Source organism: Chiloscyllium punctatum, chromosome 37 (assembly GCF_047496795.1).
Source record: "Chiloscyllium punctatum isolate Juve2018m chromosome 37, sChiPun1.3, whole genome shotgun sequence".
Classification (NCBI taxonomy): Eukaryota; Metazoa; Chordata; class Chondrichthyes; order Orectolobiformes; family Hemiscylliidae; genus Chiloscyllium; species Chiloscyllium punctatum.
Window position 1 is genome coordinate 2,401,783 of NC_092775.1, and position 23,648 is coordinate 2,425,430.

General features: G+C 40.7%; 1 protein-coding gene and 1 non-coding gene across 12 annotated transcripts in view; one reads left to right on the plus strand and one right to left on the minus strand.

Moving 5' to 3' along the window:
* Nucleotides 1-23,648, minus strand: part of ralgapb (Ral GTPase activating protein non-catalytic subunit beta) — a 132,587-nt gene that overhangs the window by 49,262 nt on the left and 59,677 nt on the right. For all 11 annotated transcript variants that reach the window (XR_011954539.1, XM_072556120.1, XM_072556119.1 and 8 more), the window contains 5 exons: nt 12,819-12,986; nt 9,653-9,767; nt 8,786-8,933; nt 8,635-8,699; nt 8,297-8,435 (listed from right to left, as the gene is read on the minus strand). Coding sequence is in view for 10 of the 11 variants with exons in the window: in XM_072556120.1 (XP_072412221.1) it covers nt 8,297-8,435; nt 8,635-8,699; nt 8,786-8,933; nt 9,653-9,767; nt 12,819-12,986 (635 nt within the window). In the remaining variant the exon portion in view is untranslated. The remainder of the gene's footprint in view (nt 1-8,296; nt 8,436-8,634; nt 8,700-8,785; nt 8,934-9,652; nt 9,768-12,818; nt 12,987-23,648) is intronic.
* Nucleotides 13,818-13,890, plus strand: trnam-cau (transfer RNA methionine (anticodon CAU)). The gene has a single exon. It is a non-coding gene; the product is annotated as a tRNA-Met (tRNA).

Here is a 23,648-nt window from a genome sequence, read left to right on the forward strand (position 1 = left end):
CACACATTACATCTGAACAGCCTTTCAGTTCTACAGAAAGCCAGCAATAGTCAATTAACAGTAAAATGAGCCCAGAACCAATCAAATTTAATTAAGTCATCATGTATTTAGCACCATACTATTTCATGAAAAAGATTTTATAAAGAGAGTCAGAAATGATAATCACTTGTGTCCTATGCTTCCTAGGCATTTTGATTTGGACTTGAATCTCCATTTCTTCACTGTCACTGGGTCAAAATCCTGGAACTTGAACCCTGACAGCATTGTTGATGTCTCCAAGCCTCAAGGTCTGCAACAGTGCAACGAGATAGCTCACCATCATCTGCTCCAGGGCAATGAGGGAAAGGCAACAAATGCTTGCTTAACCAACACTATTTAGATCCCATGAACAAATAGAGAAAGGTCGCTGAATAATTTAGGGACCCTCTTGTGGCACAGTGATAGTGCCAATAACCCTGGGACTCAAATACCACCTGCTTTGGAGGTGCTTAATACTATCTCTGAACAAGGTAATTAGAAAAATAGGTGAGTCGTGAGTTCATGGAATGCCCTGCTAGTAGCAGTGGTGGACTCTCCCTCTTTATGGGCATTTAAACAGGCATTGGATAGACATATGGAGGATAGTGGGCTAGTGTAGGTTAGGTGGGCTTGGATCAGCGCAACATCGAGGGCCAAAGGGCCTGTACTGTGCTGTATTTTTCTATGTTCTATGTTCATTAAAAGTATGCAACGTTGGTACAATTCCATTTGTGGTCCAAGATGTTAAAGGAATGAATAAATGTTCTTCTTCTTTCCAAACAAAAAACATCTTGATTCTATTTGTTGAGGTAATATTTAAATTAGTGCAACAAAAGTTCTTCAACCTCTGTTTCACACAGATGCAGAGGATTGACAAATCTGGGACAAGGGGCTGTAAGTAATGCCCAGACCCCCAAAAAAAAGTTAGCCACGAAAGGCAAAAAGAAATCCACATGTAGCTAGTGTAGAACGAATGTAAAATTTGGAATGAAATAGCAAAGTAAAACAGTTAAAGGGATGTAGATTTATCAAGTGCCAATCAAATACAAAGTATTATTTGAAATGTGTGTATACTTTGTACTCTTTAAAACAGGAAATTTAATTTGTATGGTGATAAACACAATTGACATATGAATTTAATTTGACAAACAGTTTTCATGACACAAATACCTGGACAACCTATTGGGAAGGGAGACATACAAAACAAAGAACAAAATTAACTCAACATGCAATACTACAATGCTGTTTATTTACACGTTACATGAAATGACTATTTCAGTTGGTCAGTCATTTCAGGCATTTTTCAGGAAAACATTCAACAAGGGATTGGCATTCACAGAATTCTACAAGTCAGTCTCACATAATTGGACACTTTCTTTAGTACAGTTGATGCAAACTACTTTCTCAACTAAGGCAGCCAAGATGGTGGAGGGGGTGTGGGGGGAAATTAGGTGAATAAACCTGATACAGGCCCTTCACAAGAACAATCACTAGACAGTTTCAAATATTTCTGAACCTGGTATGAAGTTGTTGGCACTGAGGCGGATATCCAGTTGACCATCTAGCACAGTATTGGGGAGAGGGGTTAGCACCAATTCAAAGGGGTGAGTGATATCTTGTGCACACTGGTCAGAATTTGTCCCTCAACTAACATTGTGCAAAACATTATCAAGCAATTATTATTGCTGTTTGTGAAAGCTTGCTATATAGAGAATGGCTTCTTATAAAACAATGACAACTATATTTCAGAAATTCCTCACTGGTTGGGAGGTTATAGAGTAATTGAGTCATAGAGCACTGAGGCAGGCCCTTTGGCCCATGCTGACCAAAATGTCTATCCACGCTAACTCCATTTCCCTGCACTTGGCCCATATCCTTCTAACCCTTTCCCTTCCATGTTTTTATTCAAATGCCTTTTAAATGTTGTTAATGTACCCACCTCAACCACTTCTGTTGACAGCTCATTTAATATGCGTACCACCCTCGGTGTAAAAATGTTGCCCCTCAGGTTCCCTTTTATCCTTTCCCTCTTACTTTAGACTGATGCCCTCTAGTCCTCTCTTATCCAACCCTGGGAAAAAGACTGAGTACATTCATCCTATTCATGCCTCTTGTGATTTTAAACACTTCGATAAAGATTCCCCCTCCTCAGTCTTCAAAGCTCTAAAGAAAAAAAAGTCCTACCTTGTCTAACCTCTCACTATAACTCAGACCCTTGAGTTTTGCCAACATCCTTGTAAATTCATTCTGCACTCTTTCCAGTTTAATAACCTCCAGTTTAACAGCAATGTGAACCAAAACTGAACATAATACTTAAAGTGCAGCCTCACCAATGTCCAGTATAACTGCAACAGAATTTCCCAACTTCTATACTCAATGCCTTGACTAATGAAGGTCTGTGTTCCAAAAGTCTTTTTCACTGCCCTGTCTATGACCCTACTTTCAGAGAACTGTGCACCTGAACGCTAAGGTCCCTCTGTTCCACTACACTCCTTAAGGCTGTACCACTCACCATGAAACCCCTACCTTGATTTGACTTTCCAAAATGCAAGATGTCACACTTATCTATATTAAACTCCATTTGCCATTTCTCTGCCCACTTCCCCAGCTGATCAAGGTCCTGCTGCAATTTCCGATAATCTTCCTCACTGTCCATGATATCACCTATTTTAGTATCATCTGCAACCTTACTAACCATGCCTTCTATAATCTCTTCCAACTCATTGATATAGAGAACAATGAGTAATAGGCCCAAGGTACTCAGCTAGTCACAGGCCTCCAGTCTGACAAGCATCCTTCCACTATTACTCTCTGCTTCCTACCAACGGGGCAATTATGTATCCAATTTGCCAGTGCCTCCTGGATTCCATGCCATCTATCTTTCAAGAGCAGCTGACCATGTGGAACTTATCAAAGGCCATACTGAAATCCATATAGACTACGTCTACCATCTTTCTATTGTCAATCTTCCTGGTCACTTCACCAAAGAACTCTAACAAATTTATGAGGCATGATCTCCCATGCACAAAGCCAAGTTCTTTTGAATATCCTTAGGCTATAAAACATGCTTTATAAAAATGTAATCTCTCTTCCTTTTTAAATTGAGAGAAATGTACACTTTGATTTTGTTAAAGCAAAGATAATGTGGAATAAGAGCAAACCAGAAGAATGCAGGACTGTGGGTTTAATGCAAGGTCCTGAGGAACATCCGTCGTAGACATATGCCACTAACTCTGTGCTTTTTGGCCAAGTCTGTTCACTGATACATTTGCGTTGAGCTACAAATTGCATTCTGGTGTGGTTTGAGGTGGTGTCCACACCAAACTAATCTAATTGATTCCAGGTCATCTTTGAGGCTCCAGTCTATTCATGTCTATGTGCATAGAGTCATAGAGATGTACAGCACAGAAACAGAGCCTTCAGTCCACATCATCCATCCTGGCTAGACATCCTAACCTAATTAGATTAGATTACTTACAGTGTGGAAACAGGCCCTTCGTCCCAACAAGTCCACACTGACCCGCCAAAACGTATACCACCTAGACCCGTACTCCTACATTTACCCCTTCACCTAACACTACGGGCAATTTAGCATGGCCAATTCACCTGACCTGCACATTTTTGGATTGTGGGAGGAAACCGGAGCACCCGGAGCAAACCCACGCAGACACGGGGAGAATGTGCAAACTCCACACAGAGATCCGCCTGAGGTGGGAATTGAACCCGGGTCTCTGGCGCTGTGAGGCAGCAGTGCTAACTACTGTGCCACCGTGCTGCCCCCATTAGCCAGCACTTGGCCCATATCCCTCTAAACCCTTCCTATTCATATACCCCATGCAGACGCCTTTTCAATGTTGTCATTGTACCAGCCTCCACCACTTCGTCCGACAGCTCATTCCATACACACACCGCCCTCTGCGTGAAAAAGTTGCCCCTTGGGTCCCTTTTAAATTTTACCCCTCTCACCCTAAATCGATGCCCTCTAGTTTTGGATTCCCACTCCCCTGGGAAAAATACCTTATCTAATTACCCTAACCACGCCCCTCATGATTTTATAAACCTCTAAAAGGTCACCCCTCAGCTCCACGCTCCAGGGAAAATAGCCCCAGCCTATTCAGCCTCTTCTTATCGCTTAAACCTTCGAAGCCTGGCAACATTCTTGTAAATCTTTTCTGAACCCTTTCAAGTTTCACAACATCATTCATGTAGCAGGGAGACTAGAACTGCACACAGTATTCCAAAAGTAGCCTTACCAATGTCCTGTACAGCTGCCACGTAACCTCCCAACTTCTATTCCCAAACCTTGTGGCACACCACTGGTCACAGACCTCCAGTATGAAAAGCAACCCCTCCACTACGACCCTCTGTTTTCTACCTTTAAGCCAGTTCTGCATTCAAATGGCTAGTTCTCCCTGTAATCCATGTGATCTAACCTTGTTAACCAGTCTACCATGAGGAATCTTGTCGAACGCCTTACTGAAGTCCATATAGCTTATGTCCACCACTCTGCCCTCATCAATTCTCTTCATTACGTCGTTAAAAGAATCAATAAAGCTAGCTTGGGCTGCAATTGTTACTTGGCAGCCTTGGTATCTATGGCCTCATCACAAGAGTGCTCTCTCAGCCCCACCCAGTGTGTGGTGTAGGAATTCCTGTGCAAGGGATAAGATCCATCTTTGCCAGGTCTAAGGAAGCTGACAGCAGTGTGATGGCAAGGCTATGGGTTCAGTCTACACTGAATTTAAACAACTACCAACATGATAAACTTGCGTTTTCTGGAGATTATTCATGATCAGAATCTGCAGAAAAGCACAAGTGCAATTTTAATAGTTTTAAAATGAGCATTGTTAGCTTTCAAGTCTGTTAAGTTTTAGATGTGGAAAATGAATAGTTCATGTTCTCTTTCAGGGGTCCATACCACATTTAATGTTATTACCTAGGGTGTCATTTAAATGTCACTAAACTTTTAAGTTAAACAGAGTGCTAATTAAAATAAAAACTGATTTAAAAAAAATGAATAAAACGATAAAAGATAAAAAGGTTACATCTTTTAAGTTAGCAGACGTTTCTTGAAAGGGAAAAGGCTTGGGACAATAAAAATAACTCAGCCTCTATACAAATACCAAATGGAAGAGGAAAACAGCATACAACTAAATAATGGAGCAAAAGGTAAAATACAGTGCAATGAAATATGATTTTAGATGGAGATTTTTAACCCAATTTCATATTATTGTTGCTTTCTCTAGGCCTTTGATATTTTTGCTGTCTCTAGAACGGTGGCTTCTAAAACAATTAAAAATTGGGAAAAATGGTTTCAGCACAAAAGAAAAGTTTGTTATTTAGCTAATGGAGTGCAGCCAAGAAGACAGAAGTTCTTATTGCCTTCCTTGTCCTGTTATCAGATTTGTGAAAGGGCAAACTTGGATACAATGCATTTGCTTTTGTTATTGATAATGAAAAAACATTCAGCATAAACCAGTTTTAAACATAATCCTAAATGCTCAAATGATTTACCTCTGTGGGACAGTTCCATACTATGATAAGCAAGGTCACTCCAACACAGACTTCAAAAATGTTCTAACATCAACTAGACAAAAAGACATGACCCTCTCTCACTAGTATCCTTACATATAGATGAAGAAGGACACCACTTTGACTGGAACAACACATCCATCCTAGGACAAGTCAAACAGAAACACACACAAGAATTCCTAGAAGTATGGCATTCCAACTGGAATTAAAAACAAACACATTGACTTGGACCCCATTTACCACCCTTTGAGAAAAAGAATAGGAAATTACATCACCACAGGAAGTGACACTACCAACCCAAGGAAACCTAAACACACAAATAGAAAGCAGGTCACAACACCAGTGTTTCACCAGAGACTCACTGAAGATGTTACCTAGTATGGTGACAAAATGTCTGAAAACGAATCTTCCAGCTCAGCGAGTAAACCTATATCCAGCACCTCAACCTGACCAATAAATCTTCTCAAAACTTGATTATACAACAATTGACACATTTTCTTTCAATCTCTCTCTTCACAGAATCATTTCTAAACTGCAGCTTTCTTTAAAAAAAAATGAAACATACTGATATATATTCAACTCAATACCTCTCAGGATTTGGTGAAAATTTAAAGCAAAAAATTTTGAAAGTCATCAGCTGCAATTTCTAAAAATGTCCTTCTGAGATAAAACATTTACAGCTGTGCTTTGTCAACAATGACACTACATTTACGGAAGTGATTCAGTTTGTAGCATTCTTTAAATGACTGAGAGACCACAATGAATGTGCATCAAATCTCAAACTTACAACAGCTCAGAGGCACCCTGGAAGATTTAATTACTGTTGAATCCACATAAATGCTTTTCCAAATTAAATAAATCCATAGCAATTTGCCAACAGAACTGCAGAACCCCTTGGGCCCCATTTCTATTCTTCATTGTATTACAGTTTAATGCCCACAAGGCCCAAATAGTGCAGCAAGCTGCAAGTGCCTCTCGCACTGACAAGTAAATCAGCTTCATGCAAAGAACTCGGTGCACCATCTCTCTGAAACCATAAAGATATGTTAAAGCCACGTACATAATGTGGAGCTACATATAAAGTTCCTAAGGAGCAGGATCTGACACAAGATCACCAGGTTTCAAACTCTATGCAATACATTGCAACTGTTCAAGTTAATTCTTTTATTGTGATTCTGCTTTGCACATCTGATTACACACAACCTTACTGCCCAAGAACTTATTGTAATTATGAAGCTTCTGCATGCAGTTCAACGCCATGCTGAATTGTTAGAAATTCCCCATTGCTTTAAGTTAGTTTTACAGGCAATGCAGTTGGCCCTATAATACTGAAGCAAAGACAACTTAAACATTTAAAAATTAAACCATTCTCTTCGATGATCAAAATCACACACTTAGACAACAGACATTTTTCTTCCAATTGACTTCATTTGAAAAGGTTGAACAACTTGCGAATTTCAGGAAAACAAAATAAAATTAGATATATGAATCACGCCAACTGGGCCAGAGAGTATTAGCGATTGTCCTTGGGGATGCAGCTACATGCTTTGTTGTAATTCTGACAATCCCCACACTTGTGAGCATCAATACATGACTAGTTGTTGTAAAAAGGTTTCTTTAAAAACAATCATTCCACAAACAGAAAACCTGGAGCTACACCAGGAGGGACTGAATTCAGTGATGATATTGGAGCATCTCTCCTTAAATCTATTTAGAGTGTACTTCATAAAACAGTACATAATGTACTGACACTGTTCTTTTCCAGTGAATTTAAATCTACACTAGATAGGGAGTCCTTCCAGTGGAACATGTCTCATTATCTCAGGACAATCCAAAATAATTCACAGAAAGATATCCCTCCCAAAACATCATCTCTGTGACAGTGTAGGAAATGCAGCACCCAATTAACAGACAAGACATGAGAACTTTCCTTTTGTTGCGTTGAATAGTGCATTGGCAGCTTTTATATTCCTAGTGGGGATAGGTGGCACCACAGTTAATCTCTCAGCTACAAACTACAACAAATCCTCAACAATGCACTGATGTAATCCTCTAGCATAGGACTTGGTCTCATCTTGTCTGACACAGAACTATCAACCCTATCAGTATGTTCTGGATCACACCTTTGATTTTACCAAGGATCGAGCAACTGAATCAAGCAAAGAGCTTCCGTTTCAGCTTTGTCCTCTTAATATGACAGAAGATAGATAAGTAGGCAACTCCTTCCGCATACTGAAATTTGCCTGACTAAAATTCAGCTTTGTGGTCAGTGGAACAGTTATTTCCAGGAGCCTCATCCAGTATTGTTCCTAACAATGAGCATCATTCAGCCCATCCATCAAAAGACAACAAAAATGACAGGTGTGTAAAGATCTGAATGGATTATTGAAACTATATTGTTTGGACTTTTGACATCTCTTTGCTTGCCTTCAGTTATTGCAATCCCATACTTTTATTAATCCTCTAAGCCTTGTATCAAAGGCCGGGTGCTTGGTTAGCACTTGGACCGTTGGTACTTCACAAAATAATGCCTGAATACAACTGTTGCTTAGGGAATTTGCTGACAAAGTTATTCCCATAACTGCTTAGAAACTACAGCACAGTAATTGGGTGCTCTATACTTGTAACAGAATATACTCAAAATAATTACATACCAGAGTAACCAACAGCTTGCTTTTAACAGGACTGAGTTCATCAAGGTGAACAGGAAAATCAGAATAAGTTTGTAATATCACACATATCTCACCATAATCCCGCAGAAGAGCCTGTGCTGGTCTTTCACTGTCTGGTGTTGTGGCCTCTGAGCTACCCGTGCTGGTCATACTGATACCACTGCTGTTTCGACTGTGACTCTTGAGTGACACATGAGTGCTATCACCAACACTCTGTAAATATACAGCACAGAATTCAAGAGATGCAAACATTTCCGGTTTAAGCATTTAAACTGATGAGAATGCAAATGTCCCAAAGGATGGAATGTTATGTTCAGTAAGGAGAAATTTTGCAATTATAGAAGAAAACTTTATCATCTACAAAAGCCTCGTTCAAAGGTTTCAAATGTACCACAGCTGTTCATTAACTCACCAGCTCTGTCTGAGAACCAATTGCTTCTAAAAGTGCAGAATCTTGAACAATATTTAACATGGCACCTGAAAGGAAAACATGTTTTTGATAACTGATTAAAATATTTAGCAGCTATAAATCTGGTAATGAGCCAAATAGGATCCCTACCAACCTAAAATCATCTGTGTATTGTTCGGATCGGTTTCAGTCTGTAGGGCACCAATTAACACATTGACAAGCCGCAGTTTCAGAGAGAGGAAGGTAACTGCCTTGTCATGTAATGAAGAATCTTCGTTACTGAACTTTCCTTCCAAAAGTACCTAGACAGAAAAAAAAAGAAAAGCATGTGGGCTCTGCTAACAATCCTATTAATTTTATTTATTTTAACTTGCCTTTCCAGAATTTTTATCACTGCCTTTTTCGCACTGGCTGCAACTTGACTGACCTTCCTGGAATGTCAGATATTTTCCCCCCCAACAGTCAGAGTGTTTTTGCGAGCTTTCATTCTGTGGGAAGACTGCAGCCAAGGACAGTCCTGCCCTACCCATCCATACTTTTTTTAAAAAGAACAGAGATTATGTTAATCAGAAGCAGAAATCTGTCTCTATTTCATAACTAGGAGCAATTACAGGTTCCTAATCGCTGTCTGGCTGAGGTCAATTACTGCAACAAAGCCTGAGGATCAAAGTTGGGAACTTTCTGATCTGTACAAACTGGAATCATTAAAAAGGTAAAAGAATATAACAATAAACATAATTTGTATAAAATTAACGCAACCTTTCTGCCCAAGAACTGAAGCTTCTGCATGAGGTTCAATGTCATGTTGCATTGTTAGAAATTCCTTATTGCTTAAAGTTGGTTCTACAGGCAACTTAACTGAAGTAAAGACAAGTTAAACATTTCAAAAGCAACATTTCTCTCCAATAAAATTCAAAGCCTGTTGTGTACCACTCATCAGGAAGTAAATCTGTGTTGGCATTTTATTTTCTTCACTACCCAGTAGGGAGTCTTCACAACATTTAAGCATAAAGAACCATACCTCTGCTTTAACTGTCCCAAAGTGATGGGGAAGAGGCAGCATTGACAGCAGAATGTGGATAGATGCTCTTCTAAGTTCAGTGGGATTTACATATGCTTTGAACTTTGAGAGTTCTCTACAAAAGAGGGGGTGGAATAAAAACACAATACAATCAATTGCTCAGACACTGGATTTTTCAAAACATATTTCGACACTGCTGTACAAATGAAGCTATGTCTACATTTTGAGTCAGTATTAAATGCATTGACTCCTTCTCTGATACCTGTTAATTAGATATTCAGTGTTCATTATTCACAATACAATGTGTGAGCTAGCAAGAGGCTGGAATGCTTGTAGATCCGATTTCAAGTATATTAATATTTATTCAACGAATTCGGAGGATGCAGGGGCTTCGCTGGTGGTATGTCACTCATACTCTGTCACTGATACACAGTGCCATTCCTGGGCTCCTTTTCCTTGCAATGAGCCACTGATCTGTACACTAGTACTTTTGTATTTGGATGACTGCAATGTCATCACTTACCCTGCATGGGGATTTGCAAGCCATCTTAATCTCTTTAATTGACTGTGCAAGGAGTTGGTCTGTCCATAACTATTGCCAAAACAAATCTTACATCAATCTGACATAATGAATATTCCAAAAGTCACTAGTGACAAAGAGATCCAACAGCAGATCAACTGGTACCCCCATGCACCAATGCTCTAGTCAACAAATGCCCAATCACTTCACACTTCTTTGAATTCAAATTAATCTGCTACTTGTATTCCCATTTCACCAGTCTATGCCCTCCTTCAGTCTGCCATTACCATTCTGTTTGCCACATTTCCCAGTTTAGAGTCAATAGCTAGGTTTGAAATAATCACTTAAACCAGTCTCTACAGGATATATTGTAGTGTTTCTGACAAGGTAGATTCTAAAATTGTAAATCTTTAAAACCAAACACAACAAAGGGAAGATTGGCCTTGATTAAACAATTTAAAATCTGCATTATTTTAATATCCAAGTTAAAATAGAATTGAGCAGCACAGAAACATGCCATTATCTAATCATCCAATCTATGCAACATCAAGCAGTTTTATGAAGTGGGGAGTAGAAAGTAGTCCCGTAAATTATTGAGTTACATTGCAGTTGAACAAATGCAATCAGGATTTGCATATTAAAAAAGAGATAGTCCTTTTCATTTCCTTGAGAAGGTGGTGGGGAGCTACCTTCTTAAACTGCTGTGGGTGTAGGTGCTTCCATAGTGTCCGAAATTCGAGGATTTTGATAATGATCATGTATGAATGGTCAACATTATGTCCTCTGTGTGACCTAGAGGGGAATGTTGAGTTTGTGGCGTTCTGATGCATCTACTCCCCAAATGTTTCGTGGTTTCAAAGGGGATGTCAATGAGTCCGTTGGGAATTGTGATAGTACATCTTGCAGATGATACATGATACTGCCATACTGCCTTTGTAGTACCTGGAAGTGCTGGCTATTTAGAACAATGCATGATATACCAATCAGGTCAGACCCACCTCCTGCATTCACCTATCACTTACCTCACCATTCCACCCCTCTCCCAACCCAAAACCACCCTCTCATATCTGTAGCTTCCCCAACCCCCACCTCCATTCTTGAAGAAGAGTTACACCCGAAACGTCGACTTCTCCACCTTCCAATGCTGCCTGGCTTGCTGTGACCTTCCAGCCTCCTGCTTGTCTACTTTGGATTCCAGCATCTGCAGTTTTTGTCGTCTCTGATATATTATCAAGCTGATGCTTTCTTCCGTATGGTTTCAAACTTGAATAATACTGTAGCTGCACTGATCCAGCCAAATAGAGACCGTATTCCATCCTACCCTGGAGTAATGCCTGTTGGGTTCCAGAGAGGCGTTAAGGATACAGAAAGTGTACCACTAGCCTGTCCTCTGTTGTGCTCATGACTGGCTGAGTCAAGTTATTATCCAGTTTCCTGATTCATGTTTGACCAATAACATTCTGCTCTTTACGCATTCATTTGTATATTGCATCTCAAAAATTGAGTATTTTAAAAAATATGTATTCACAGGATGTGAAAATCACTGGTTAGTCCAGCATTTATTGCCCATCCTAATTGCCCAGAGGTCAGTTTAGTCAACCACATTGTTGTGGGTCACGAGTCACATGGAGTCTAGACAAGGTAAAGATGACAGATTTCCTTCCCTAAAGGTCTTAGTGAATCAGATGGGTATTTCCAACAATCAACATTGGGCTCATAGCCGTCATTAGACCCCTAATTGCACATGCTTTATTGAATTGAAATTCCACCATCTGCCATGGATTTGAACCAAGATCCCCAGAGCTGAGTTTCTGCATTAGCAGGCTAGCGATATTGCCTGTTGCGTCAAACAGGAAGCAGATTTAGAAATGTCTACATTCTGACAATAGAGAAAGAAAGAGAAAACACAAAAGATTATTCGTCTTCCATTTACAAACACAGACAATGCTATTAGAACCCATAAAGGTGTCCCGCTGGTTTAGGCAGGTAGGTCACCTGTGTCAGGGTACTACTAAAGGAGCCTGTGGCCAAGGTTCTTTCTACTTATGAAACCAGTGATCCCTGGAGAAAGTCAGTGTTCACAACAGCAGATTAAACTTGGTTGTGATGTCATACAGGTAAAAACAATGACTGCAGATGCTGGAAACCAGATTCTGGATTAGTGGTGCTGGAAGAGCACAGCAGTTCAGGCAGCATCCAAGAAGCTTCAAAATCGACGTTTCGGGTAAAAGCCCTTCATCAGGAATAAAGGCAGTGAGCCTGAAGCGTGGAGAGATAAGCTAGAGGAGGGTGGGGGTGGGGAGAAAGTAGCATAGAGTACAATGGGTGAGTGGGGGACGGGATGAAGGTGATAGGTCAGGGAGGAGAGGGTGGAGTGGATAGGTGGAAAAGGAGATAGGCAGGTAGGACAAGTCCGGACAAGTCATGGGGACAGTGCTGAGCTGGAAGTTTAGAACTTAGGGTGATGTCATATGGTCAAATAGATAGACAACACTCAAATGAGGCTCTCAAATTTTTAACTACTCATTGGACAAGGTCCCATTGGATATTCTATGCTACTGGAATTACAGAATAAGGAAGAAAATTGGTTAACAGAACAATTCGAACAGTAGGTAAACTTACCTTAAGAACAGTAGGTAAACTTACCGGTCAGGCAATATTGTCTCTAATGCAGAAATGAAATAGGGGACTAAAACATCGATGCCTTTCAGATCAGAGCAAAACAAAGCCGGAGAGTTCAGGATGATACTAGCCAAAACTGGGCGGCAAATGTAATCATTTATCTGCAGGCCTTGGATCAGCACCATATAGAACCTAGTTGAAAGAAAATGAGCAACACTTTACTTTGCATTGCACATGAATAAGAAAATCAGATATCAGCATTTTCCGATCCAATACGTTCAATTTAACAGCTAAGAGGCACTTTCCTTATTTAACCAATAAAGTTATCAACTTATAATACTTTCCATATGTTTGCTGTCTTAAAACATTAAAGTTTAACTATCTGTGCATGCTTTAGATAAGCAGTCTGAACGTACGCTAAGCTGATAACACCATCAGCATGGAAGATGGCAAATGTTGCACCTCTTTTCAAAAAAGGAGAGGGGAAACTGAGAACTGTCAGGCTAACTGGCCTATATCAGTCAATGTGAAAAATCTGGACTAATTGAGGATGTTTTAACAATGCATTGAGTATGACTGAAGCAAATAGCACAGTTTGCTAAAGAGAAGTCTGCCTGACAGATATATTGGTGATTTTTTTCCCCCAAAGACTTATCTAGTAGGATCGATTAACAGGGAACAAGCACTAGTTTGGCTGGATTTCCAAAAGATGTTTAATATTGTGCTACACAAAAATTTAATTGGTAAGGGTTCATGAAGTGGAGGTAATATAGACAACATGAAAGCATAGTGTGGGCATAAATGGGACATTTTCAAGATGGATGAACAGTTGTGTGCCACAAGGATCAGCTGGAGCCATGGATTTTGAATCTATATCAACGATTTAGACAGAGAATAATTTATCTAAGTTTGCTGACATGGGTGTGGCTGGCTGGCCAGCATTTATTACCCATCCCTAACTGCCCCTGGAGAAGGTGGTGGTGAGCTGCCTTCTGGAACTATTGCAATCATTTGCTGTAGATAGCCTCGTTAGCGCAGTAAGCAGCGTGTCAGTCTCATAATCTGAAGGTCGTGAGTTCGATCCTCACACGGGGCACAATGTTTGTGGGTGGCACGGTGGCACAGTGGTTGGCACTGCTGCCTCACAGCACCAGCGACCCAGGTTCAATTCCTGCCTCAGGCGACTGACTGTGTGGAGTTTGCACATTCTCCCCGTGTCTGCGTGGGTTTCCTCCGGGTGCTCCGGTTTCCTCCCACAGTCCAAATTTGTAAAGGTTAGGTGAATTGGCTGAGCTAAATTGCTTGTAGTGTGAGGTGAAGGGGTAAATGTAGGGGAATGGGGTCTGAGTGGGTTGCGCTTCAGCGGGTTGGTGTGGACTTGTTGGGCTGAAGGGCCTGTTTCCATACTGTATCTAATCTAATCTAAAAAAATGCCAATCAGGATGGAATTGCACAGTAAGGTAAAACTATTTACTGTGCTCTCAAGAATGGAAAATCACTTTTTTTTAAACTTGAGAAATGTTGAAGTAATACTGTTCAAAGAGATATGGTGTGCTTGTACAAGGAATATAGAAATATTGGACAGCAGGTACCACCAACAACGAAGACAAATGGCACATTGGCTTTTATTGCAAGCTGAATTCATGGTACAACTGGCACATTTTGGTGAGACCTCATTTGGAATACTGCATGCAGTTTTGATCTCCACGCGTCATAGAGATGTGTACAGCATGGAAACAGGCCCTTCGGTCCAACCCATTTATGCCGACCAGATATCCCAACCCAATCTAGCCCCATCTTCCAGCACCCAGCCCATATTCCTCCAAACCCTTCCTATTCATATAACCATCCAAATGCCTCTTAAATGTTATAATTGTACCAGCCTCCACCACTTCCTCTGGCAGCTCATTCCATACACATACCATCCTCTGTGTGAAAAAGTTGCCCCTTAGGTCTCTTTTATATCTTTCCCCTCTCACCCTAAACCTATGCCCTCTAGTTCTGGACTCCCTGACCCCAGGGAAAAGACTTTGTCTATTTATCCTATCCATGCCCCTCAGTTTTGTAAACCTCTATAAGGTCACCCCTCAGCCTCCGACACTCCAGGGAAAACAGCCCCAGCCTGTTCAGCCTCTCCCTGTAGCACAGATCCTCCAACCCTGGCAACATCCTTGTAAATCTTTTCTGAACTCTTTCCAGTTTCACAACATCTTTCCGATAGGAAGGAGACCAGAATTGCAATATTTCAACAGTGGCCTAACCAATGTCCTGTACAGCCGCAACATGATCTTCCAACTCCTGTACTCAATACTCTGACCAATAAAGGAAAGTATACCAAATGCCTTCTTTACTATCCTACCTACCTGCGACTCTACTTTCAAGGTGCTATGAACCTGCACTCAAAAATCTCTTTGTTCAGCAACATGATGGTTCACTAAACTGGTTCCTGGGATGAAGGGACAGGAACATGGGAACAGAAGCAGTCCATTTTGCTTATCAAGTCCACCCTGAAGTTCAATATGATGATGGCTGATCAAACGTTTTACACAGCCCATCCAATAACCCTGTATGCCACTGGTAATCAGAAATTTGTCAACCTCTATCTTAACTCAAAGGCTGAGCTCCCACAACCCACTATGGCAGAGGATTTCAAAGATTCACAAACCTTGGAGTAACAAAAACTCCCATATTAGACCTATTATGACACTCTCTTATTTCTAAGAGAGTTTTAGGGAAAACATTTTACCTGCATCTATTCTTTGAGATCACTTCTCATTCCTCAAAATCCAAAAGACCAGATTTACTCAAACTCTCTTTACAGGGTAGTGCGCTCAGCCAAAGAACAAGTCTTATGAACCTGTGTTGAACCCCCTCTAGGGCAGTGACATCTTTTCTGAGATTTAAAAAAAAACAAAACTGTCCTATATAAAGGAATGGGTAAAGTGGGTCAATAATGTCTGGAGTTTAGAAGAATGAGGGGCGATCTCATGGAGACCTACAAGATTCTGAAGAGGCTTGTCAGGGCAAAAGTCAAGGGATTGCTTCCGCTAGTATAGAAAATGGAGAAAAGTGCTGGTGCGATGACAATCTTGCTGGACTACAGGTCACACACACATGGCTCTATGATGGATCTGTTGGTGAGGTTCACAGTTTGCTTGTTGTGTAGCAGGGGTAAAAAAAAAGTGATTAATTTCTTTGGACAGCCAACTGTGAGGAGAATACATGATAATCCACCCGAGTCAGATAATCCACCCCAGTCAAGGGATGAAGGTCTTTGTGAGATTGCAGAAAGCCAAAGTGAATAATGTGCAACTAACTGATCTTTTAAAATTACTGTTAGAGAATTAGAACATAGAACATTACAGCGCAGTACAGGCCCTTCAACCCTTGCTGTTGGGCCATCCTATGAAATCAATCTGATACCCATCCTACACTTTTCCATTTCATTCATATGTCTATCTCATGACCACTTAAATGCCCTTAAAGTTGGTGAGTCTACAACTGTTGCAGGCAGTGCATTCCATGCTCCTACTCTGAGTAAAGAAACCACCTCTGACATCTGTCCTATATCTACCACCCCTCAATTTAAAGCCATTCCCCCTCGTGCTAGCCATTGTCATCCGAGGAAAAAGGCTCTCCCTGTCCACCCAATTAATCCTCTGATTATCTTGTACGTCTCTCTTAAGTCACCTCTCAACCTTCTTCTCTCGAATAAAACCAGCCTCAAGTCCCTTAGCCTTTCTTTATAAGATCTTCCCTCCATACCAAGCAACGTCTGAGTAAATCTCCTCCTTTCTAAAGCTTCCACATCCTTCTTATAATGCGGTGACCAGAACTGTACACAATACTCCAAGTGTGGCCCCGCACCAGAGTGTTGTACAGCTGTAGCATGACCTTGGTCTTGAAACTCAATCCCTCTACCAATAAAAGCTAACACACCGTGAGCTTTCTTAACAACCTGGGTGACAACTTTCAAGGATCTAGGTACTTGAACACATATCTCACTGCTCATCCATATGACCGAAAATCTTATTATTAGCCCAGTACTTTGCACTAGCCCACTCCTGGCACCTTCCCCTGCCACCGCAGGTATTGCAAATCCTGCACCCACACCACTCCCCTCACCTCTATCCAGGACCCAAAACGATTCTTCCACATCCGTCAGAAGTTTACGTGTACCTCTACTAATGTCATCTACTATATCTATTGCACCTGATGTGGTCTCCTCTACATAGAGGAGACAGGACGCCTTCTTTCAGATTGTTTCAGAGAACATCTCTGGGACACCCGCACCCACCAACCCCACTGCCCCGTGGCTGAACACTTCAACTCCCCTTCCCATTCCATCAAGGACATGCAGGTCCTGGGCCTCCTCCACCACAAAACTGTTACCACCCGTTGCCTGGAGGAAGAACTCCTCTCATTCTGCCTTGGGACCCTGCAACCATTCAGGATAACCCTAACCCTATCGCACCAAAGTGCTCACCTACCTCCAAATCTAACACCTGGCCGGGTTCATTACCCAGTACCAAATCTAATGTGGCCTCACCCCTTGTTGGCCCAATGACATTATGTCAGGAAACCCTCCTGCACACATTGGACAAAAACTGACCCATCTAAAGTACTTGAACTATAATATTCCCAGTCAATATTTGGAAAGTTAAAGACCCCATAACAACTACCTTGTCACTCTCGCTCCTATTGAAGATCGTCTTTGCTATCCTGTTCCATCTCTGGAACTACCCATGTCTCCGAAACCACCTTCCTGCTTGCTGGTGCTGTCTTGCGACCTCGACACCTTTATTCTGACTGCACTACTCTCAACCTCCTGTTTACTTGAACTCCAATTTAGGTTCCCATCCCCTGCTGAATTAGTTTAAACCCACCCAAAGAGCATTAGCAAATTTTCCCCCCAAGGATATTGGTACCCATCTAGTTCATGTGAAGACCGCCCAGTTTGTAGAGGACCCACCTTCCCCAGAAAGAGCCCCAATTATTCAGGAATCCAAAACCCTCCCTCCTGCACCATCCCTGTAGTCACATGTTCAACTCCTCTCTCTACCTATTTCTTGCCTTGGTAGCAGGTGGCACAAGCTATTCTACAGGGCATTTCTTGCATATTATTAAAAATACTTTATCTTGTTCTGCAATCAGTCAGAATTTGCTCACTCAAAAGAATTTTACCCTTTTATCTAGTACAGTTAGGCATTTTTATATCCAACACAGATCTCCACACACACTAAATAACTCTTATCTTCACAAAGAAACATAGAAAATAGGAGTAGGCCATTCAGCCCTTCTTGTTTGCTCAGCCATTCAATATGATATGGCTGATCACCCCACTCAGCACGCTGTTCCTGCTTTTGCCTCATATCCTTCGATCATTTTAACCCTAAGAACTACATCTAATGGTCTCTTGAAAATATTTCATGCATATTGAGACTCCCATTGTGTGTCAATGCTTCAATCAGTTTCAATGGCAGCAAGGTCCACATTCGCATCACATGTAAAGTAATTCCTTCAAGATGTTATACTTGATCTGTTGCTTGATCTTTATATTTGTGCTTCCTTGTTCTGGACTCAGCTGTAAAGTGGAAACAGTTCCTAAACATGCACCAGATCAAAAGTCAGCTGGTTCAATCTTTCCTGACAGCTGCATTCACTCAATTCTGGTTAATATCTCTGTCAGTCTTTTTGAAATGGTTTTGAAGCATTGAAAACATTCTCCATCCAAAGAAAAAATCTTCTGTCCTTGTATAAAAATGGCTTCAAGGTCATATATGACCAACAGCACCACCACTGGAGCTCCTGCACTGGGGAGCAAGTAAGGGAAGTGCATGTCTCTGTTGGCTTTGGAGGCACTGATAGCATTGACTTAAAGTAGTAGCTTTGCTCAGCAGCTTACATTTTCTGATCGCTGAGCTATCCTCTGTTTCCAGCCACTGCCACCAAACACAAGGTTTGAATCCAGTGTGTTCAAGTCTTTCTAAATTCGCCCTCAGGATGTGGCATCACTGACAAGGCCAGCACTTATTGCCGATTCCTCGTTGCCATCTTTGTGAACTGCTGAGTTTGCAGCAGGTTGATTATCAGAGTGCTGTGCGAGGGCATTTTACTTTTGTAAAGGAAATCATTATTTACAGGTGCGTTGTCACTATAAGCGACCAAGTAAGAATAATTAAAAGCCAACAGAAAATGTAATGAACATAAGAAATAATCTTGAAAGTAGATCGCCAATTTGATCAAAAGACCTTTTAAAATTAAGTAGAAAAAGATATGTAAGTAGAGGAACAGAATTTACACCAGTGAATTTCATGATTAATGCTGTCCCATATTGGGTGGGGGCAGAGGAGAGAGAGAGGTAGGTATTACAAGTGTGTCACACAATATCTACATTTGAGCATGCTCTTCAGACTATATGAAATGGGCCCAAAGTAAACCTTTTTACTACAAAAATCATATACAGTATCCATGGATGTAGGGACTATAGATTGTGCTGCAAGGTTGGAATAGATGAGATTTACTCAGTGAATATTATTTACCTGGATACCCAGGAAATACTTCCTATAAGTTAAATGTTGGGTGTTTTAGAATATCAGGCTCAAAAATTAAATAAACAAACTAACTAAAGCTGTAGATAGACAGGTGTCTGTTCATTACTCTTTCTGTTTGTAAACAATACCTCAAATACTCCTGGATATATTACAATGAAACGTGGCTGATTTAGGGTATTGCCCCAAGGAAGAACGATCAGTTTTTGATAAAGATGCAGGTGCAGATTTTTTTTAAAGATTCAGTTAACATTAGGAAATATGGACAATTGACATTTATAATAACAAAAAAATGGTTTTGACTTCTGTGGATTGCCTTAGCTGCTATGGTGGAATTTGTCATCGCTGTCAAAATGTGAATAGTTTTGAGAGCAGATTGTTGGATACAGATTTGTGGTTACACAGCACCAACCAGACAGGGAAAAGCTGCATTATTACATTTGAATTAACGCAACATGATGTAGGTATACAATGAGTGTTCTCTTGTTACAAACTGAATTGCCAGTTTTTGTTCTTTAATGGAAGGATAGGTGAATAAGAGAAGATTAGATTAGATTACTTACATTGTGGAAATAGGCCCTTCGGCCCAACAAGTCCACACTGACCCGCCGAAGCACAACCCACCCAGACCCATTCCCCTACATTTACCCCTTCACCTAACACGACGGGCAATTTAGCACAGCCAATTCACCTAACCTGCACATTTTTGGATTGTGGGAGGAAACCCATGCAGACACGGGGAGAATGTGCAAACTCCACAGAGTCAGTTGCCAGAGGTGGGAATTGAACCCGGGTCTCTGGCGCTGTGAGGCAGCAGTGCTAACCACTGTGCCACCGTGCCGCCCAGAAGGAAGAGACGTTGCATTTCTAAAATTCCAGAAGGGAGGGGACTGTGCTTTTTGAGATATCCAAGCTGCCCTCCTGATTGCATTGTTCAAGAATAAATAGGAGTATATGGGAGCAATCATCAATGTGTCTGTACTTCAGAGTTGAAGTTGTGATGCCTATGATCAATGTAGAAACAGAGATCAGATTTAATCATTGTAGTTATTTTCATTAACCTGTTCAGTGAGTTATTGCACACCTCTGGAATAAGTGGGACTTGAACCCAGAATTCCTGGTTCAAAGGTAGGGAAACTACAATTGTGCCCTTCCATTTATGTCCCTTTACATTTAATATTGCTTCAGTAAATTCATGATTACAGTATGGCCTTCTAAATCACAAAGGTTAGCCTTGGGATTGTCAAAGTTTACTATTGCAAATATTTTCTAAACAGACTAATTAAGGACATTATCACAACTCTTTGGAACACGTGGGACTTGAACTCAGGCCTCCTGGCTCAAAGATAGGGACATTAATTCTACACCCTTCCATTTACTCTCAATTAACCTAGCAAGATGTATGAGACAGCTCTGGAGCAATGGGACTTGAAACCTGGCCTCAAAAGGAGAGATACTGTCATTGGGTCACAGGAGTCCAATCTATTGTTACATGCTTAGAGTTTAGCATAGAATGTAAGACTTAACTTTCATCCATATTACACACTAAACTAATCCATATAACAAGAAACTATGATGCCAACAAAGGAGGGTCTTGGTTGAAATCCAAAGATCAAGAAACAAAACATTTCTGAAGCTGTTGCGGCAAATACCTTGAAAACCAAAGTTGTAAAGTTTTTTTTAAAAAGTGCAAGAAGTTCAACATCAGCATTTTTAATGTATACAGTACCTTTAAAGTTAACAGAGGTTCACATCAAGTTGGAGACTTTTTTCACTGGCACTCAGGAGGTTGAGGTTTATAAAATCACGATGGGCACAGATAAAGTGAATGACTAAAGTTCTTTTCCCGAAGGTGGGGGAAATTCAAAACTAGGGGACATAGTTTAGAGATAAGAGGAAAAAGATTTTAAAAAGACATGAGAGGAAATCTTTGTTTTACACCAAGTGGTTTGTGTTTGGAATGAATTGGCAGAGAAAGTGGTGGATGCAGGTACACTTACAACATTTAAGAGACATTTGGATAAGTTCATAAATGGGAAAGGTTTGAAGGGATATGGGCCAGTGCAGGCAGGTGGGACTAGTTTAGTCTGGGAACATGGTCAGCGTGGTTATGCTGTATAACTATGAGTCACAAATCTAGATGTGATTACATGTGACTAACAGATTGGTCAAAGAGGAGCTTTAAAGGTATTCCTTTAAAGGAAGATAAAGCTGTGGAATGCCAGAATCAGGGCTCAGCAGCTGAAGGCACGGCCATCATTGGTAAAGCAGTTCAAATAGCTGACACAAACCTTTGCCTCTCACCCTATAAACTATACTGCCCAATATGAAGATGCTTTCAAAACAAGTGTCCACTTACAAAGACATACAATCTGTTACCATTTACAAAGTAAAATGAGGGGTAAAGCATTTGCATGTAACAGTTTAGCAATATTTTCCAAGGTTTAATAGTTAATACAGGCAAATAAATTTTTTGGTAAAAAAATGGAAATTGCTGGAGAAAGCATAGTCTGTTGTCTCTCTGTAGATGCAGCCGGACCTGCTGAGTTTCTTCAGCAATTCCTGCTTGTTTTAGATTTCCAGCATCACAGTTGTCTGTTAAGGTTTTTGGTATTGATTCCTCTGCCAATTTTTTTGCTCATTCATCTAAGATAGCAGCACAGATCCATAGAATGGTTACAGCACAGAAGGAAACCATTTGACCATCTAGGTCTATCTTGGCTCTTGGCACGTCAAACTCAGCTAATTTCACTCCCCTGTCTTTTCGGTGTAGTTCTGCAACTTGCCACTTTTCAGATAGTTATCCAATGCTGATTTGAGAGCCCTGGTGAAAAATGTTTCTACTATATTCTCAGGTAGAACACTTCAAATCTCAATGATGCAAAAAAAAGCTAATTCCTAGAATTGTAGGACTTGCTTACGAAGAGGGGCTTGATCGGTTGGGACTATATTCATTGGAGTTTAGAAGAATGAGGTTCAGGGGGTGAGGGAGGTGGGGAATCATAGAAACCTATAAAATTCTAACAGAATTACAAAAAAGGTAAACACAGGAAGGATGTTCCCAGTGACTAGCAAGCCCAGAACCCTGCAAAACAATTGAATGATACTGGCAGGCCATTTAAGACAGAGATGAAGAGAAATTTCTTCACTCAGAGAGTGGAGAGCCTGTGGAATTGTCTCGTTGAGGCCAAAACATTGCATGCTTTGAAGGAGTTATGTACACAATTCTTTGGGGCTAAAGGGATCAAAGGGTATTGGGAGAAAGTTGGAACAGGGGACTGAGTTGGATGTTCAGCCATGATCACTGATTGGTGGAGCAGGCTTGAAGGCTTGAATGGCCTACTTGTGTACCTATTTTCTACATTTATAGGCTGTTTGTGTTGGTTCTGCTTCTTTTGCTACTTGTCTTTGACTAGTATCCTTTGGTCCTCGATCTTCCAAAAATTCTTCTCCCAACCCACACCCCTCATGACGTTGAACACCTTTACTCAATCTGCTTCTAATCTCATCTCCATGGAGAACAGATCTTCTTAGCCAAACTATCCAAGTAACTGAAGATTCTCAGCATGAAATCATTCTTTTGGATCTTTCAGCATATCTCTCTAATGCTTTCATATACTTTCTAGTAGGGATTCAAAAAACATAGTTCCAGTTGAAGCCAATCCAGTGTTTTGTCCAGTTTAACAAAACTTCATTGTTTTTAAACTCCATGCCCCTACTTTTAAAGTGCAGGAACCCATTTGCTTTATTAATTGTTTTCTCAACCAATCTTGTCACCTTCAATAATTTATACCCATATGCCCCAAGTGTCTTTATTCCTGCACACCTTAGAATTTAACCCTGAATGTTATTTTGTGTCTCCTCATTCTTCCTATCAAAAAATGAATCATTTCACAGTTCTCTGCATTAAATTTATCACTTTTCCACCCAATCCACCAACTTAAAGTCTAATACGATCTTCCTCACAGCTCACAGTACTTCAAGATTTTAAATCATCTGCACATTTTAAAATTGTGTCCTGCACACCCAAGCACATGTCCTACCACTGAACCCTGGGGAAGCCCAGTGTAAACCTTCCTCCAGTTCAAAAAGACAACCTTTCACTTCTCCTCTTTGTCTCTGTCACTCTGTCAATTTCGCATCCATGTTATCACTGTCCCTTTCATTCCATGGCCTTTAACTTTATATTCAAGCCTGTTTTGTGGCACTGAGCCAAATGCCTTTTGGAAGTACGTGTTCGCCATTGTACACTTCCATTTTCTGCCACCTCATCAAAATAAATCAAGTTAAATTGTAGGCAAAC